Here is an 18,888-nt window from a genome sequence, read left to right on the forward strand (position 1 = left end):
ATGACCAAAATCTACACATAAAATTCATTTAAAATTATTTTTTTAAATATATAAAATATATAAAAAATATGCCACATCATGGACATTGAAAAAAAAAATAGATATCAAATGATACTCTACTATCTGCCTTACTGTGTATCTGTACCTATGAATCTAGTATTTCCTTTACTAAATGTATATTTGCTAATATTTAACTCTGACTAAGATACTGCCAATTATGAGTTCAATGTTTACCCACATATTTAAAAATAAATGTATTTTTAAAAACGTGATATAAAGGAAATATATTCTAAAAGTTTAGCTTGTGAAACACAATGCATTTGAAATATACAAAAAATATATGTGCACATTTTTCAATTTGTTATAAATTTATGAACTATGTATTAAATTTTAAATTAAAGTTTTCAATTAGTAGAGTCAGTATACACAGACTCCTATCTCACTTTATGTAATGAAATATGTGGCCAGTGTAAGATTCTTTTGAAGGTCATTGCTTTATTTCAAAATGCAGCCCAAACTCTCAAGTACATTACAACCAAATAATGACATTTTTAATCTGTTTAAATCAGTTGATATTCTATATGGAGTTTAATGCATTTAATAAAGGTAAACCATTCTCTAAGACCATAGTTTGTTTTATAATTTAGATAATTGAAAAAAAAAATCAGATTAGCAAATCAAGTTTAGCATGCAAAATGTGTAACAAGTAACTTAATATAAAAGAAAGAATACAGAGTAAGATATAAAACCAAAATAAGGCCAAAATGTGTTTTTTATAGTATATTAAGGAAACTTAATTTTCTCATATCTTCTAAACAATTCTAAAACGTTATTCTAAAAGGTGGCTGGTGCAGAAATAAATGAGTAATTGACCCTCATTGTGGATAATCACACTACAAATCGTTAATTAACTAAGGTTTCAGAGCTCACTTTAGAAACTTTAGAAACTTCACATATTATCACTGTGACACAAAATGTATCTCCATTTGTGCTGCATTTCACTTTTATATAAATCTGTGTGTTCTTAACATTTATTCAAAATTCCAGTATAAATGTTCTAAAATGACCTGGAATAAAATCTTATATTAACTTTTTTTCTATTATCCTGAAAAGCAGCTGTTTTAAAGATGCAAGAGTTTTTAATGAAACAGCTGTTTTGCAATTGATATAGTATATAATGCTAATTTTACAATTTTAGATAATTTAACTATTTAAGTCACACACAATTTAACTCTTAAACTCTATATCACAAAAATAATAAATGTAACAAAATGAAAAACTGACATTAATAACAATATAACATCCCTTTCAATACATTACACGTAAAAATTCTTTTTTAATATTGTGGCTATCTACAGAATGGATAATTCAGTATACTCTTAAAATTAAAGGAGCTTCTAATGATTACACTAAATGGTAGATGAGAGGAGCCAACTGCAAATGTGTGTAATCCAGTTCTAAGTGCATTTACTCTATAAACACAATAATCTGTGTGAAGACTGCGGAACATCCAGGCTAAAGCCAGTGTCAGTATGAGATGAACGTCTCTATAGGAGTCTGCTTCAGGATATGGAGCACATGGTGCTTTTCTCTGAGCAGCGAGAGTCACAGGATCCTTCTGGAGACTCCATAATAGAATCCCGGCCATCAAACTCTGGAGAATCCAGCTCAATATGAGAGTCCTGTAGACCAGGGTCCTGTGAGGCATCTTTATAATGAGACTGAGATAGACACAGGCAGTTACAATCATAGCCAGAGAGAGACAGAACATACTATAGATACAGTAACTAAAAGTCTGTGAAGTCTAGAATAGAGCAGACATCAGCGTGGTTGATGGGTAAAATGTGGCTTGTGAAATTACTGTATTTACCCTAATACTGGAAACAACCACACTCGCCCAGGACAGAGAAATGGAAATCAATATCTGGGCATACAGGCACTCTATATAGAGTGGTATGAAAAGGTTTGGGCATCTCTGATAATTTTCATGATTTTTCTTTATAAATCATTGGTAGTTCAGATCAGCAATTTCAGTTAATTATATATTATATAGCAGATGATCACAGTGATATTTGAGAAGTGAAATGAAGTTTAAAAGTTTTACAGAAATTGTGCAATACTTATTCGAACAAAATTAGGCAGTGGTGATTTAAAGCGTGCTGTTCATGCTCAGAAAACCATCAAACCTGACTGAACTGGAGATGTTTTATAAAGAAGAATGATCCAAAATACCTTCAACCAGAAGCCAGACTCTGATTGGAAGCTATAGGAAGCATTTAGAGGCTGTTATTTCTGCAAAAGGAGGATCTTTTTAAAATTGATGTAGTATTTCTGTTGGGGTGCCCAAATTTATGTGCCTGCCCTAATTTAGTTTAAAGAATTACTGCACACTTTCTGTAAATCCTATAAACTTAATTTCACTTCTTAATTATCACTGTGTTTTTCTGCTATATTACATATTTTTTCATACCCCTGTACAAATTCAGAATGCTGGGATCAAACTGACCCCAATGATAATGGGTGTTAGTATATTTGAGGATAACAGAAGGGAAAAAATACTTTTCTCTTACATTCTGTCTATCCCAAAATGTAACAGAAGACCAGACCTCTTTATAACAGACGCAGTGAGTCAGTATGTGTTCTTTTCTTTCCCTGATTTAAGTAAACAAGAAGCCCTGTTGTTTGTCTCACCTTATTAACTGACATCTCCTCCACTCTGCCCTCCTCCATGGACTCCTCTAGAGAGTTGCCAGAAGTTTCCATCTTGATGCGGTGAGAGCGGATAGACTTCACATCATCCTCATCCTCACCTACTACGGAGGGGAACACCTGGGAACAAAGAATGTGAAGCATGAGAAGGAAGTCAGAGATCCTGATAAAGATGTAAATCATCATAAATTAATATCCTTAATTATTTTAAACTCATCTAAAGTTTGTTTTGCCACCAGACTGCCCTCGTTTCCTGCAGGCTAAGAAGTAGTTATGTGTGAGTGTTCACTGTAGACCACTACCTCACTCTACTTCCCTCTACCTCACTTTACTTCCCTCTACCTCACTTTACTTCCCTCTACCTCACTCTACTTCCCTCTACCTCACTCTACTTCCCTCTACCTCACTCTACTTCTCTCTACCTCACTCTTTTTCCCTCTACCTTACTCTACTTCTCTCTACATTTCCCTACCTCAATCATACCTTGCTCTACCTCACTCTTCCTCGATCTCTTTTACTCTACCCCACTCTACTACACTCTTCCTCGATCTCTTTTACTCTACCCCACTCTACTACACTCTTCCTCAATGTCTTTTACTCTACCCCACTCTACTGCACTCTTCCTCAATCTCCTTCACTCTACCTCACTCTACTTCTCCCTACCTTTCACTACCTCAATGTAATTTATTCTACCTCATCCTACCTCACGCTAACTCATTTTACCTTACTCTACCTCACTCTTCCTCGATCTCCTTCACTCTACCGTACTCTAACTCACAATACTTCACTCTAATTTATTCTACCTCATCCTACCTTACTCTACCTCACTCTTCTTCGATCTCCTTCACTCTACCCCACTATATCGCACTCTTCCTTGAGGTCCTTTACTCTACCCCACTGTACCGCACTCTTTCGCAATCTCCATCACACTACCCCACTCTCCTTCACTCTACCTTTCCCTATCTCAATCTACTTCCTTCTACCTCATCCTACCTCACTTTACCTTGCTCTACCTCACTCTTCCTCGATCTCCTTCACTCTACCCCACTGTACCTCACCTTACCTCACTCTGCTCTCTCTACCTCATCCTACCTTACTCTACCTTGCTCTGACTGACTCTGCCTCACTGTACCTCACTCTTCTCGACATCACTCTACTCTACCACTCTCTACCTTCCTCCACCACACTTAGTTCTACCACTCTCTACCTCACTCTTCTGTACTTCACTCTACCTTACTCCACCTCACTCTACATTACGCTACCTCACTCTACATCACTTTACCTCATTCTACCTTGCTCTACCTCACTCTACTTTACCTCCCTGTATTTTACTTCACTCTTCTCTACCTCACTCTACTGTACTTCACTCTACCTTACTCCACCTCACTCTACATCACTTTACCTCATTCGTCCTTGCTCTACCTCACTCTACTTTGTTTCACTCTATTTTATGTCACTCTAGTGTATTTTGCTCTATCTTGCTCTACAATGCTCTATCTTACTCCACCTCACTCTACCTCACCATACCTCACTCTACTTTACTTTACCTCATTCTACCTTGCTCTACCTCACTGTACTCTACCTCACTCTACTTTACTTTGCTATACTCTACCTTACTCTACCTTACCTCACTCTACTGTTGCTCTCTCTACTTCAATGTACTTTACCTCTCTCTATTTCACTCTACTCCTCCTCTCTCTACTCTAATCTATTCTTCCTCTCTTTACCTCACTCTACCTCTCTCTGTTTCCCTGTCAATCATGGGGAGCTAAAAGAGAGCAAACATTTTAAGAAAATCAAGAATATTTGTTAACAACCCTCCTTTCTTTTCTCTGTTGTGTAAACAAGATTCACTCCTTATCTGCCCCTGCTGAGTCTCCTCTTTATTGCTGTTTTTAATCAGTGTTCCCTCTGCATCAGGATCATCAGGGTAAGCTGATAAAACACTACAATCAATTAGAACAAGCTGTACAAATGTGTCTATTAGCATTCTCTATTAGGTGTCGTTATTCCTTCAGCTTGAGATGAATCAAAACAAACACAAAGACCTGGTCTCATCTCATCTGTAATCACTGCAATTACAGTGTACTTTCTCAGCTCTATTAGAACATAATGCAGTGTACCAGTCCTTCCTCGTCGATGGGGGGCTCTGGGGGAGATGCTGCAGCTTTGCTGATGGTTTGAGCCTCAAACTGAGGGCAGGCTGCCTGAGCGTTTCCATCTTTATCCCTCTTTCCCTTCAGCCAGTACGTCTCAATCTCCACGTTACCCTACAGGACAAATAAGCAGTGTTAGGAATGTTAGAGAGAGGTCTAAGACATAACAAGAAAAAAAGAGAATTAGACATTTGGTAAAGACTTTTTTAAATTAATAAACATATTACTGTTGATTAAAAAACAATGCTTAAAATTAAAATAATAATATTAGTGTGCAAATAAACAGTTGGTACGTTTTGTGTCTATCTATACAGATTTTAAAGACACAGGCCAGTGGAGATGCTCACCTTTATGGTTATGGTTCCACGTCTCTCGAAAATGAAGTGGCTGCCCTTCAGATGTTCATAGGTGGCGCTACTGAGCTGAATGTGCATCTCCTGCAGCACAAACCAGTTAGAGTAGTGAATAGTATGAATTACACCTTTCTAGAAACAAAAGTAGTAACCGCGTAGCACAGATTGGATTCCACACAGTAAACATGCAGACTACAGTCCAATATTTTTACCTCTAAACAGCAAAATAGCTAGCCACTAACTTAGCGCAGTTAGCAGCTAATGCTAATACTGCTCCAGCCTTGGTGCTGGAGAAACTTTTTAATGCTGTACTTCAGCCAGTTGGTTACATTGCTCCTTACAACCTGACTGGTAGAATTCATACATAACATACTGATGATTTTTGGAAAAGTTAAGGGATTTTAAGTGCGCCTTATAGTGCGAAAAATATGGTAAGTAATACTGCATAAGAGCATCAGCTGACTGCCATGTATTGTCTGTGTAAAATACAGGAAAAATCACAGTAAAGATGCACTGCAGCTTTGAAAAAAGAACTCAATTTCCATGCTGCAATGCATTCATTTTATTTAGCAAATTGTCTTTGGCTAAAACAGGGAATATTAAAACAAAATAAATAAAAATTTCTGGAGCGTGAACTTCTTCTCACTCGTAACAGAAAAGGCAGCTATGAATCAATGTTAGAGGATAGTGAGAGATGATGTACATCAATGTATATGAAAAGATTGAAGAATGAAATGTAATCTGAGCTCATATTAACAGATTGTTATTTACATCTACAGGGTTTCATCATGTACATCCTCATATACTGTATACCTAAAATACCCTAAAATGCACCTAACACAAACCTTTCCATTGCTCTCCATGGCAGATGCCGTGTGGACCGTATCTCCGTGCAGACCATAACGAGGCATTTTGTGACCTACGACCCCAGCCACGACCATTCCAGAGTGAATGCCTGAAAGCAGAGTCAGAATGCTGAAGGTCAGTGCATGACCAATCCACGTCATATTGTAGGATAAAGGGCAGCAATCTGCCATTTCTAAGCATAACACCACCTATGTGTGTGTGTGTGTGATGTAGAGTGGAGGAGCTGCCAGAACAACTGATTGTCAAACACACAGTGCTAATTTTGAGAAAATATTCAGAACAGAACAGATTGCTCTATTATTACCTAGAAAATTAATAGCTGACATTAGTTTATACTGACACCACTCTGTGTAAATATGTATGAACTGCATCTTACCTAGAGTAGGCTGTTGGATAGACTTTGTTATTCTTAAATATCAAACTCCAAAGTCAAATATCACCCATTAGCACAGGTACAGGTTGTTCAAACAACATGGTGAGAAAACATGATGTCTGGTGTCTGGTTAGGTGCTCCTCTACTGGAGAAGTGTCCCTCAACTGGTTAAAATGCAACACAGTGCTATAGTGTAGAGAAATTTCCCAATGGGAACGAGTATTGTGTCCCATGACTTTTGCCATGTCTTATAGAAACAAAAGAACTCTGCTGAAGATGTAAGTCAGGTAGTACAAATACTTGGATTTAAAATACCTCTGTTGAAATTAAAGTATCAACTCAAGCTTTTTACTCTTTAAGTAAACATGTAAAAGTACTGGTTTCAAAACTACTTAAAGTATAAAAGTAAAAGTAATGTAAGGAAAAAAAATAAAGCCATTAAGATCAAAAGCTTAGGCCTATAGTGCACTACTCCCCTCCCCAAAACACATTTTTCTAAAAGCCATAATGACAAGAATGTTATATTAAAATGTTAATGTTGATACATTTGGGATGCACTAGGCTACCTAGTGTTTTAGCTGCATATATGCCCATTGTAAATGACTGTATTTTAGTACAATGTAAATATATTAAAGAAGCTTCTTTAAAGAGTCTCTGCAAGGATCATCTTCATACAGGTGGAAGACAAACCTTGTGGGGCTCATCAAAAATACATATGAGATAAAACATCCATTGAGCCTTCATGATCAATTAATATGAATAAATAAAAAAAATACTTTAAATTACAGAGAGCTTAAACTAATTAAATGTTTCAAACTGTGATTTACAGAGCTGTTACAGAATTTAACTCCTAACCTGACTCTCTGCTCAAAATTGATAATAAAATATGGTTAAAAAAAACAACAAAAAGACACAATTTAACTGATTTCTGACCGTTAAATTAAATAAATTAAAGCGGAAAGTAGAGTAGGGAATTTTTTTTAATGTCAATAGTGAGGTTACTGGATTTATAATGACACTTTATCTTTTTTTTTTCTTTTTTTTTTACTTCCCTTTTTTTCTTACTTATCTATGTTTATTTATTTTCTTTTGTATGCATTTGGAATGTACATACAGTATAATTTATTTTTTATTTTTGTGTGTGTATGTATAATGTTTTGTGTGTTTTATGTCTGATGGACTCCAGGTAGAATAGCTGCCATCATTATAGGAGCTAATAGGGATCCAAATGAAATAAACAAATAAACAAATACTAGGTTACATACGTCTGCTATGTTCTAGCTGGAGTGTGGGCTTGACGTGTGCATGGATTGTATAAACCAATAGGGTGTCAGAATTATTGTATATGTTTATATTTCTCATCCAACTACAATCAGTTTCACTCTATCGGGATGTAGAGTATTGAGGATTTTTTATAAATATAAAAAGTTTAGATAATTGTGTGTAAACGTAAGGAATAGAAGTAAAAAGTTGACTAAAAAAATAATTACTCCGTTAAAGTATAGATAACCAAAGTAAAAAGTCCACACACCCACTCTGATCTGTATGTTGTTGCCATTAGACGGGTCTTTAAGGTGATCGATGGAGCGCACCATGTCCAACGCCATGTCACAGATATTATGGGCGTGGTACTTAGTCTTCTCTGGAGCTCCAGCTACAACCATGTAGGCATCTCCAATAGTCTCAACCTAAAACAACCACACACACACACAGACACACAAACACACACAGGGTCATGATCATATACTGATCAAAAAAGACATACAGTACATACACACATTATGCCATTAAACCCACCTTAAAGACTCTGTGCTTCTCACTGAGTGTGTCGAAGAGTGTGTACATGGTGTTGAGCATGGACACCACCTGCATGGGGGTGATGTGGCTGCAGATTCGAGTAAAGCCCACCACATCGCTGAACAGAATAGTCACATCTGGGAACACCTGGAACAAATACACAGCAAAAGAATTGAGATATTTTAAAGACTTTTACAACTTTCAAACCATACAAGTACAGCTGTACTTTACTCCTACTTCTTCTAAAGACTGGATTATATTTTATAAAATAAATAATGCATAAATAATGATGAAATGGGTACACATTCCTCGCAATGAAGATGTGTTAGGGCTGAATTGTGACACATATTAGAGCATTGACATTTCTCCTATTAGATATTAAGGAAACATGCTGAGTTTAAGCTCTTGACGTCAGCGCTTCAGCCAGTATTTTTTAAGTTAATATGTCACAGATATCTGTGTGGGTTGTGGCCTTCTAACCTGCCCACTGCCATTCCCTCAGCCCCATTTCCTCCCCCCCCGGGTTGCCAGGTTTAGACAACAGCATGCAAACAGTAAGCTGCAGCCATGGAAATGAGCGTGCTGGATGTATTTCTGCTGAACAGGTAATCACTGAGCTTCAGAAAGGTTGCATAGCTAAGCATAGAATGGTAATTTATCAGCAGCACTAGCGTAGGTCAGCATTTTGGACATTGAACTAATACATTTACTGATTAGCTACAGAATAAGATTTGGCGTCGCTTGCCACTGTGTGTCAGTCTGGCAACCCGCGTGAGCTTTATGTCTAGCTTTATGTCTAGCTTTATGGACTCCTGTAGTCATTTTACACAGTCACTCTCATTTATTACTGATTGTTCCTTTAAATTCAGTCGAATCTAACCCTAATACCTACCTTTATCTAAATCTTAATTCTAAAGCCTTCCCCTAACCCTAACTTTAGCTGAAAACTTAAAACTTGAAGGTTATGGTTAATGGTTACGTGTATAGTAACATTCAAAAGAGAATCATTTACATTCAACTAAGATTTCAGTTGCATTTAATCTCTTGGAGTAGACTGGCTAGAATGGCCCATTTGACAACACACTCCCTTGTGGGTGAAGAAATGTGACAAGAAGTTGATCAATCAACTGAACTTATTAAATAATTAAAAATCTGTGAAATAGTCTCTGCTTGCTTCACCTTAATGTTTTCAATATTAACAAATCGTTTTTTGTTAAGTCAATTTTTGGTCCTTCTAGAATGACTGTGTCATGACCTCGCACGTGTTGACCGCTGGCTCTCCCTTGCGCAGTCTCTTAGCGACAGGTTTGGGGATCATCCTGTACAACAGGTCATCAGTCTTCTTCATCTCATAGTCCAGCATCTTCATGCTCTCCTCCAGCTTGCTGGACTTCTTCTGTTCCTGTGATGGGAAGGAAAATAGAAGGTATTAATATAACAAGTGCTGTTACATTCCAAACACACCCTAATGAATAGCCACCTCAGCTCCCAGAGGGGAACTGGGGTTTGCTTGCTGTGAACTAATGAGAAAACTGTGACTGTTTCTGCTGGTCCAAGGTGAGTCTAGGTACCCAACAACACCAGTTTTTCTTTTTACAAAAAAACTGACTTCATTTTGGACTATCAAAATAAAATTATTTAGATTCAAATCAGACACAATAACTCTAATAGTCTGTTATCAGTATTATGAAGACCATTTATAGATTTTTCAGGATATGATTGAGATACACAATCCATTATGCCAAGGTGACGTGTTTTACTTACATTCGAAACATTGTAAAATCTCTTAAGCAGATAAAAAGAAAATATAACTGTTGTGTGTTGTGTTTGTTGTTAAAGGTCTCATTACATCGTTTTTTTATTCATTCACTTTGACCGGTGTTCCATCACGTTGTGCTACCTTGTCAAACCGTGCCTCCCTAGTGTTAATTTAAGGTCTTGGTAAAACGCATAATTCACCGGAGATCCAATTTAAACCTACAGTTACTTACACAAGAGAGCTAAAGTTAACTAGATGAGTTTGGGAGAGAGATGAGATGGGGTGATGATTATCCAACATCCTGATCTGAGAAACTCCCCAAACTCATCTTAAAAGTACTTGGATGTTGGACCATCATTACAGAGAAAAGCCTAAACACCTATTGCTTTACTGTAAGTATAGTATGGTTTATGTAAAATGCACTTTTTCCTGATAATAACTAGGTATTTATCACTCTGACAGTACCTGTATTAGAGCTCTCTTAAGCTCCTCAGATTGCTGCGTTCCTGCCAGCACCAGATCTCTGCTGGAGTCGTGCATGCTGAGGTCATTAATGTAGAGTCCAGTCTTAAACATGGCACTCAGACTCTCCATTCTGCAGAAAGAGAACAATACACACAGAGATAAACACATGTGAAGACATTAAATTAGACATATTATCAAATTATCTATCAGTAAAAGAATTGTCTTGCCCTTGTTTGTTTGGACAGTCTACAAATGTAATGAAAATGAAAAGAAAAATAGAGTTAAGCTGAGGTGCGTATGTGTCTTACACAGGAGTTCCCAGGAAGATAATGGACTCCCACTCAGGCATGTATCTCATCTGGCCTTTCAGTTTGAGGCAGCGGCTCCCGTCCCCCCAGCTCTCCATGGCGTTGGCACTGTTTCCATCTAGAAGGGGAAAACAGCACCAGCAGAAATTTAGGAAGCATGAAAAACACAATCTTTTTTATTTCTACCAAAATTAAGCTCTTCAGACTAAACATCCTTATATGTGGACATTGAATTTCTGCTTCTGATACTTATTTTTTTTTTAAATAACAATTTGACCTTATAAAGAGACACTGCTGTACCATCTAGTGGTCACATGATGACATTATCCCAGTCAAAAGTTTCTATAGCCAGTTCAGATGAAAACAAAAGTCATGTAAAAAAAACAATGTGTGAAATTTGTTTTAGAAATAGCTTTTTAAAATTAGTTTTAATTTGTTGAGGTGTATGACAGAAAAAAAGATATCATAGATTTTATCTGTATTGATATTAAAGTGTCAGTTCATATTATTATGTTTCTAAACTGAGAGCAGAAGCATTTCTAAGTGAAGAAGAGAGCAAATATTGTGTTTAATGGTACCAGTGTGCTGAAACGACCATCTTTACTAAGCCTTATATATTCATTTTTAAAAATTGGGATGTCGGGTTGCTTTTCATGGGAGTTCTTCTTCTGGCCACGTCACGCATCTTTACGTATTTGCGTCACACTTACAGCTTCTAAAAGAGGATCTGGCTCAGTTTTATTGAACGCAAGCGGCTGGTGGAGCAATGCAGACTTCAGAAGGGCTAATTCAGCCATAGTAAAACCAAAGAAACAAAGGAGTGATACAAGCTCTAAAGCCAAAAAGGAACCAGGATTAATATCAGATGAAAAGTGGAGAGAGCTCCAAGACCACACTCTCTCTCTATCTGACTGAACATAACCTGGAATCGGATTCATCCACTCTGAAAGGAGACCGCATCACACCCACCCAGTTTAAAATGATTCTTCTACCAGCTCTGTGCAAATACCCATTCTCGCCAGAGAGAGACTTAAATCCCCCAAATACCAAAACTTACAGACTTAAATCAGCTTTAATTGATCAACTTAATTGTAATAATACTCTAATGCATCAAGTCGAGTAAGTCAGAAAGATGGTTTGACCTTTGTAATCATCTCCAATAATGGACTGGAAGGCCATGAGCTCCACGTCTACATCAGCAGAGCGATTAGCATTCTCATAGTCAGAGTCTGTAGAGATACAATACAATCAATTTAACAGCATTATGTACTGTATATCATGTATTTATTGAAGTGTAGTTAAATAGGACCTTTCTTACTCTGCACTCTGTTGTGGAGGTTCCTCTCCCTCTTTACAGGCTCTTTAGACATGATTTCAAACAGATTGTTGGGATGGGAGATGATCTGTGGAGAAGAGTCACCTATTTAAATTGGTATCCTGTCCATCCAAGCCAACTGGTGTCTTATCCAACACACTCGCTACAGGAAGACATTTTTGGATATCTGCCAACACTTAAGCTCCATGTTTAATAAACATAAGGGTGTTAATGCTTCAAACCCTGAGGGTCTCAAAGTGGCCCCTGGGCCCCCACTCTCATTACTATTCATAGAATTTACTCAGTCATAGAGCTGAAAATGAATAAGGGAATCATTAAATACAGTGAATATTTATAAGCAGACTCTAATCACCATGTTCCAGGTGAATTCCACCAGGGGGCGAGCCAGCAGGAACGCATCGTTAATCTTCTTCCCATCCAGATCAGGGAACACTGTGGCCAAACCAGAGCCAACGTTGTGCACCACCATGTCCTGTTACAGATGATTAACATCACATTACAGAACATCACATGACTTAGAATTAAAGAAAAGAGAGAGGAGGAGAAAACAATAGAGAAGAGACATGATGAGAAGAGAAAAACAATAAAAAGGACAGAGAAAAAAACAACACTTGGTGAGATGAAAAAGAGACAAATTGAAATAAAATGGGAACAGAACAGAAGAGAAGAGAAAGAGGAGAATAAGCAGTGATAGATTAGAATAGACAAAAAGTGAAAACAGATCAGAAATCAAACAGAAGAGAAGAGACAAGCCAAGACAAGCTGAGACATTAAGGGGAGAAAAGAACAGAGAAGAAAAGGGACGAGACAGGACAGGAAGAGAAGAAGAATACAGACGCCAGAAGACAAAAGAAACATCACTTGATGAGATGAAATGAGACAAGGCCCATTTAATTTTGTCTCATTTCATCTCATCAAGTAACATTTCTACTCTTGTGTTCTCTTTATTCATCTTCTCTTCTTGTCCTGTCTCTTTCTTGTCTTCTCTATTCTTTTCTCATCTATATTGTCTCATACAGAAGAGAGGAGAGTGAGCAATAAGAGAACATACAAAAAGAGAAATCAAAGAGAAAGAGAACAAAAAAGAAGAGAAGAGATGAGGCAAGAACAGAAGAGAAAAGAAGAGAAGAGAAGAACAAAGAAAAAAACGGACGAGAAGAGAAGAAGAATATAGATGACAGAAGAGAAAAAACATCACTTGATGAGATGAGGTCCATTTCATTGTGTCTCATTTCACCTCATCAAGTGAAGTTTCTTCTCTTGTATTCTCTTTATTCACCCTCTCTTCTCGTCCTGTCTCTTTCTTTTCTTCTCTATTGTTTTCTTATCTTGTTTTCTTAAACCGAAGAGAAGAGAATGAGCAAAAAAAGAGAACATACAAAAAGAGAAAATAAAGGGAAATCAGAGAGAACAAAAGAAAAGAAAAAACTAAAAACAAGATGAGATGTGAGAGAATTGAGATGAAGAGAAAAGGAGAGAAAAGATGAACAGAGAAGAGAGGAGATCTCAAGTGACAAGACAAAACGAGTTGAGGAAAGGCAAGGATTGATGTACCTGTCTGAACACAATGTTGAAAGGGAAGACCTCGAAGAAAAAGTCGCTGGTGATTGGCAGAATCTCCTGTTCCTCTTCATCTTCCTTCTGGATGTAGCGATATGCAGAATTATCAAAGTTCAACCTGAAAATCAGTGAAAGCATTCAATAATCAGCTGTAGATCCAAAACTGCACAACAAACCAAACAACTAAGCAAACCAAACAACTTCTTAATTCAACAACTGCCAAAAGAAACATTAGAGGAGCATGAAAATCAGTCAACTGGTTCATTAGACAGACAATCCTTCACTATTCAAACCAGAGCTGAGCTGAAAGGCGTTTTAATGAGTGCCATTATCAGCCGGTAATGCACTCTAACCTAAGCTCTCCATGTGTTACTCCGCCACATACAGGTAACCTAGCAACAATGCAGTGTTTACAAGCCAAACAGTGCAGCTACAAACAGAGCAGCAATGGAACAATTTTAACTCGCAAAGTGTTTATAACCAAACAGATCATATTTTCTCGTCCTCTTTAACTTAAAATATTTCAATAAACAGTGATATTGGAACTGTGATAAAATCACAATAATACACTTGATGTTCGTGCTTTAATGTGTAATATTAGCACTGCTGTGCTGATCTAAGACAGCTACCACCTAAGCTCAGCAGTGCCAATATTACACGTTACAGCACAAACCTTAAGTGTATTATTGCTTAATTAGACATAACTCAAACAATAATAAACCCAACGTTCAATTTCCTGTGCTGAGAGTGGGGGTGGTCTTACCTCATGGTGACGTGGGAGTAATCTCCCACCAGCTGCTCAGAGAGAACTTCCACGTGGATGTCTGTATCATAAAACTGCTTCCCCATCTGTCTGAGCTGACCCATAGCATAGTGTAGGTAGCCCTTCCGCTTACTCCTGCAGCCCAGACCCACACACACACACACACACACACATTTTAACTTTCTTTACAGCAATGAGTCAATGCGTGATCATAGCCACACTGACAGTCAGTAGTCCAGAACTACACGGATACACTTATCAGCTTGATCTGTTTCACAGGCTTCACTATAGTGTGCATATATCACTATACATCACCTGTAGTGAAGTGTGACTCCAGTAGCGGACTCCTCCTGGCAGAAGAAGGTGGGGGGCTGAACTTTAGGGTAACTGAAGCGCAGATACTCATGCAGGTTATCCAGACCATTCACAAAATCACGCACGTGACGCCCCAGCACCTGAATATTTACATAAAGAAGCATTAAATAATAGCATCATAAATACAGCCTATATACTCTATACACATACACACATATTTTACAAATCTGCTGCATATTCACACTCAAGTTTATCAACTTTACAGGAAAATATAAAAAACATTCCTAACTTTTAGTGGAGTTTTATAAGTGCACTGCGAAAAAAATCTTAAAATATGTAATCTCATAGTCTAAAAAAATTGATGAAGTAGGATTTTGTCTTAAATTTAGACACAAGAATCAGAACAACTTGGTGACAATCTGGTGACATTTTGTGTAATTATTTAGTTTAAATTACGTACAATAAAGTGAAAATTCTAAGTAAGACTGATTAAAGCGAAATAATCTCACATTTACAATGCTTACGAAGACAAAAAATTCTTATCCGAGAAGAAAATTAGGTTTATTGTCTTGAAATTAGATGTATTTACTTGCTTAGATGTAGTTTTCTAAAGTGTGTGTTTATACACGCTCCATAATCTGAACATAATCATACTTCTGCCGTTATCTAATTATTTATGTGGCCATGTAAACAGTGTACTTCAATTTCATAAGTCGAAAAAGAGAAGAACTGAATTTTAACTCAGTAATCCGATTTTTCTGCACTTGTAGACCACTTAAAAATTATGGGTTTCTTTGACTTTACCAAATTGAAAATATGGGAAAAATTAAGAGACCACTTCAGTTTCTAAATTAGTTTCTAGAAACTAGAAATTCTAGAAAACTACAGACAACATTTCTCCCAAATTACAAATAAAATATTCTCATTTAGAGCATTTATTTGCAGAAAATGAGAAATTACTGAAATAACAAAAAAGTTGCAGAGCTTTCAGACCTCAAATAATGCAAAGAAAACAATTTCATATTCATAAAGTTTTAAGAGTTCAGAAATCAATATTTGGTGGAATAACCCTGGTTTTTAATCACAGTTTTCATGTTCTCCTCCACCAGTCTTACACACTGCTTTTGGATAACTTTATGTCACTCTTGGTGCAAAAATTCAAGCAGTTCAGCTTGGTTTGATGGCTTGTGATCATCCATCTTCCTCTCGATTATATTCCAGAGGTTTTTAATTTGGTTAAATCAAAGAAACTCATCATTTTTAAGTGGTGTCTTATTTTTTCCTAGAGCTGTATATTATACATTGAATATGGCATTAGACCATTGTGTCAATCCATTTATTGTAACATTAGGACACAGTAGAAAGATCAACTGCTAGATTTAGTTTCAAAGTGAAAGACAAAATAAATCTATTTATCAAAGTATTTTTTGTGATATTGACAGTATATAGAAACAGGTCCACTTTATTGTAATGACATTACAGATTTTAATTCTCTATAAATGTCACACTGCAGTAAATACTGTACCTTGAGGATCCGGTCATAGCCATACTTTCCCACAAAGCCCAGGAAGTAAACCCCCCAGGAGTTCATCAGCTCATTATAGGGGGTGCCTGTAACCCCACTGGCTGCTTTCGCTATCCGTGGGATTACACTCTCACTGTAGACCTACACACACACACATAACACAAAAACACACACAAACACACACACACACACACACAACTGTCTGTTAACAGGATCTACTACAGATAATTATGTTAAAATGAGGTAAATATTCTTTTAAGCCCCCACTGCTGCTCTTAATGACAACACATTATTATAAAACCAAAAATTACCTGGTGAGTGACGAAGGAGTGGAGTCTAACATCAGCTCTCTCTCTCACCAGCTTCCACACATCATCTCCGTACGACTCCTTAATGAAGTCATGCAGACTCTCACACAGCAGACCGTACATGCTGACTGACCTGCTGAGAGAGAACCACAGGCCTTTCAGTCAAACACACACTTAGCAACAGTTCATCTTTAGTCTAAATCATCTCAAACGTCTACGATTAATCCCCTCAGACTCAACACAAATCAACTGCAGAGACACCAAGGAACTAAGGAAGGTTCTATGTCTATGTCTCAAGCATATGTTAGAAAAGTACATTATCAATGACTAACCTAAACCAGGAAGCCCAGCTGCAATCAGCATCGACTCAGTACAAACTCAACAGAAGGAAATCTCAAGTCTCAAAGTCTGCAAAGACCAAGATTATGTTCAGACTGCCAGCTTAAACCTGTTCTTGGCTAAATCTAGGTTGTATCCAGTTTTATTTTTAACCTCTTAAGGCCAGAGTTATTGTTAATTTTCTGCCTGATATTCTAAATTCCAAATCTTGAGGATTTTTATTCAAGCATTACATAAAAATGTTTCACGTTTGATAAAAAACTTACTAGAAATTGTAATTGTAATAGAAATTATTTAACAAATTGAAGTAAATCTGCAGTTTTAAAAAATATAATATTTAACAAAATGATAAAATTGACACTTTACTGAACTTCATTGAAAATCAGTATTTTCCTGAATACAAAACAAAAGTTCATCTCCTCCAAACCTTTAGTTTCGTTATGTTTGTCTAGTTTTTACATCGATTTCCAACATGCAGAATTTGGGTTTATTCCTGTTATTGATCTGGAATTATTAAGTGGAGTACAGAGAGAACAGGCAGCTTCTCCAAGAGTCCTTTTGGAGATTTTAAAGCCCTCAAAAGCCCTATTTTACTGCAGAGAAATTGGGTTTTGTATCATGTGATGTGTGGTTTAGAATTGAGATGTGATTTAGAATTGGATTTGTATAGCTGTGTCTCTGCAAAATCAGTGCAGACAGTCATCCTAATCAATTTGGTTTGAGAAACAAGTCCAAATTGGCTGAAATCTGAAAATAGCCCTAAAAAACAAGGTAGATACTGATAAAAAAAAATGCCAAGCACCTGTGAAGAAAGTAGCATTATTACATTAGTAATGACTAAAATCCTAACACATGCCCAGTTAAGGTAAAGCTAGAAGACGGACACAGTGTAACACATGTCTATGTCTTGAGCATGCATACTCAAAACAAATCAACTGCAGAGATACCAAGACAACCAATGAAGGTCCTGTACAAATCCTGAGTATCTTAAACAATAATTAAACCCAGGACCTCCAGCTTCAGCTATCACAGACTGAGTTAGCCATGGCTAAAACATGGCCCAACAGTAGAAACCCTGAAGAATGGCCATATTTCCTTATTAAAATCCACAAAAAAATAACCATAAGTCCTTTCAAATATTAAGTTCCCCCAAATGGGCCCAAATAAGCCACAAATCCCATTAGCATTGTCTACTAAATCACACTCACAAAGAAGACAACAAAACCTCAGTTTCACTGACCCCGCTGGAGCTCCTTCTGAGATGGTGGTGTAGGTGAAAGTCTAGCAGGTGGGTCAGCATCCTTATTTTTGAAAGCTGACCCTCTTACGCTAATTGTTGAGAGGGAGAGTTGAGCCATTGTTCTGGAGTCAACTGGCAGTGACATGACCGGGAGGCTGCCAGCAGTAGGTCCTCTCTCAAGTGCACATGTTCCTCAGCTCAAGAGGCTCTACACTCACCAACCTGAGAGATGGTCACAAGCAGAATCAGGACTGTTCATTTGTGCAAACTTAATTATGTTCATGCTTTACAGATTGTATATATGTTTAATTTAACACATACAGCTCTGGAAAAAAATTAAGAGACCACTTCAGTTCCTGAATCAGTTTCTTTGATTTTGCTATTTATAGATAAATGTTTGAGTAAAATGAACATTGTTGTTTTATTCTATAAACTACAGACAATATTTCTCACCTTAAAAATAAAAATATTGTCATTTGAAGCATTTATTTACAGAAAATAAAAAAAGGCTGAAATACCAAAAACGTTGCAGGCTTTCAGATCTCAAATAATGCAAAGAGAACAAGTTCATATTCATAAAGTTTTAAGAATTCAGAAATCAGTGCATCTTGGCATGTTCTCCTCCACCAGTCTTACACACTGGTTTGGGTCAACTTTATGCCACTCCTGGTGCAAAAATTCAAGCATTTCAATGGTCAGGAGATTAGGGGAAAAC

General features: G+C 37.0%; 1 protein-coding gene across 3 annotated transcripts; it reads right to left on the reverse strand.

Moving 5' to 3' along the window:
* Positions 1 to 470: 470 nt before the first annotated feature.
* Positions 471 to 18,310, reverse strand: LOC103027224 (soluble guanylate cyclase 88E). Of its 3 annotated transcripts, none has more exons than XM_049474880.1 (19): positions 18,142 to 18,310; positions 16,598 to 16,727; positions 16,287 to 16,427; positions 14,762 to 14,901; positions 14,447 to 14,581; positions 13,678 to 13,801; positions 12,476 to 12,595; positions 12,106 to 12,190; positions 11,930 to 12,016; positions 10,788 to 10,905; positions 10,480 to 10,609; positions 9,511 to 9,657; positions 8,256 to 8,402; positions 7,990 to 8,146; positions 6,064 to 6,173; positions 5,213 to 5,302; positions 4,833 to 4,979; positions 2,692 to 2,829; positions 471 to 1,721 (listed from the first exon to the last, which is right to left on the reverse strand). In XM_049474880.1, the coding sequence occupies exons 1-19, from the start codon at positions 18,231 to 18,233 to the stop codon at positions 1,563 to 1,565; spliced, it is 2,397 nt and encodes a 798-aa protein (XP_049330837.1). In that variant the 5' UTR covers positions 18,234 to 18,310; the 3' UTR covers positions 471 to 1,562. The 3 variants fall into 3 exon arrangements, with proteins under 3 accessions (XP_049330837.1, XP_049330836.1, XP_007253648.1); XM_049474879.1 differs by having other exon boundaries at positions 16,598 to 16,730; XM_007253586.4 differs by having other exon boundaries at positions 18,174 to 18,254.
* Between the last annotated feature and the right edge of the window lie 578 nt (positions 18,311 to 18,888).

Source organism: Astyanax mexicanus, chromosome 2 (assembly GCF_023375975.1).
Source record: "Astyanax mexicanus isolate ESR-SI-001 chromosome 2, AstMex3_surface, whole genome shotgun sequence".
NCBI lineage: Eukaryota > Metazoa > Chordata > Actinopteri > Characiformes > Acestrorhamphidae > Astyanax > Astyanax mexicanus.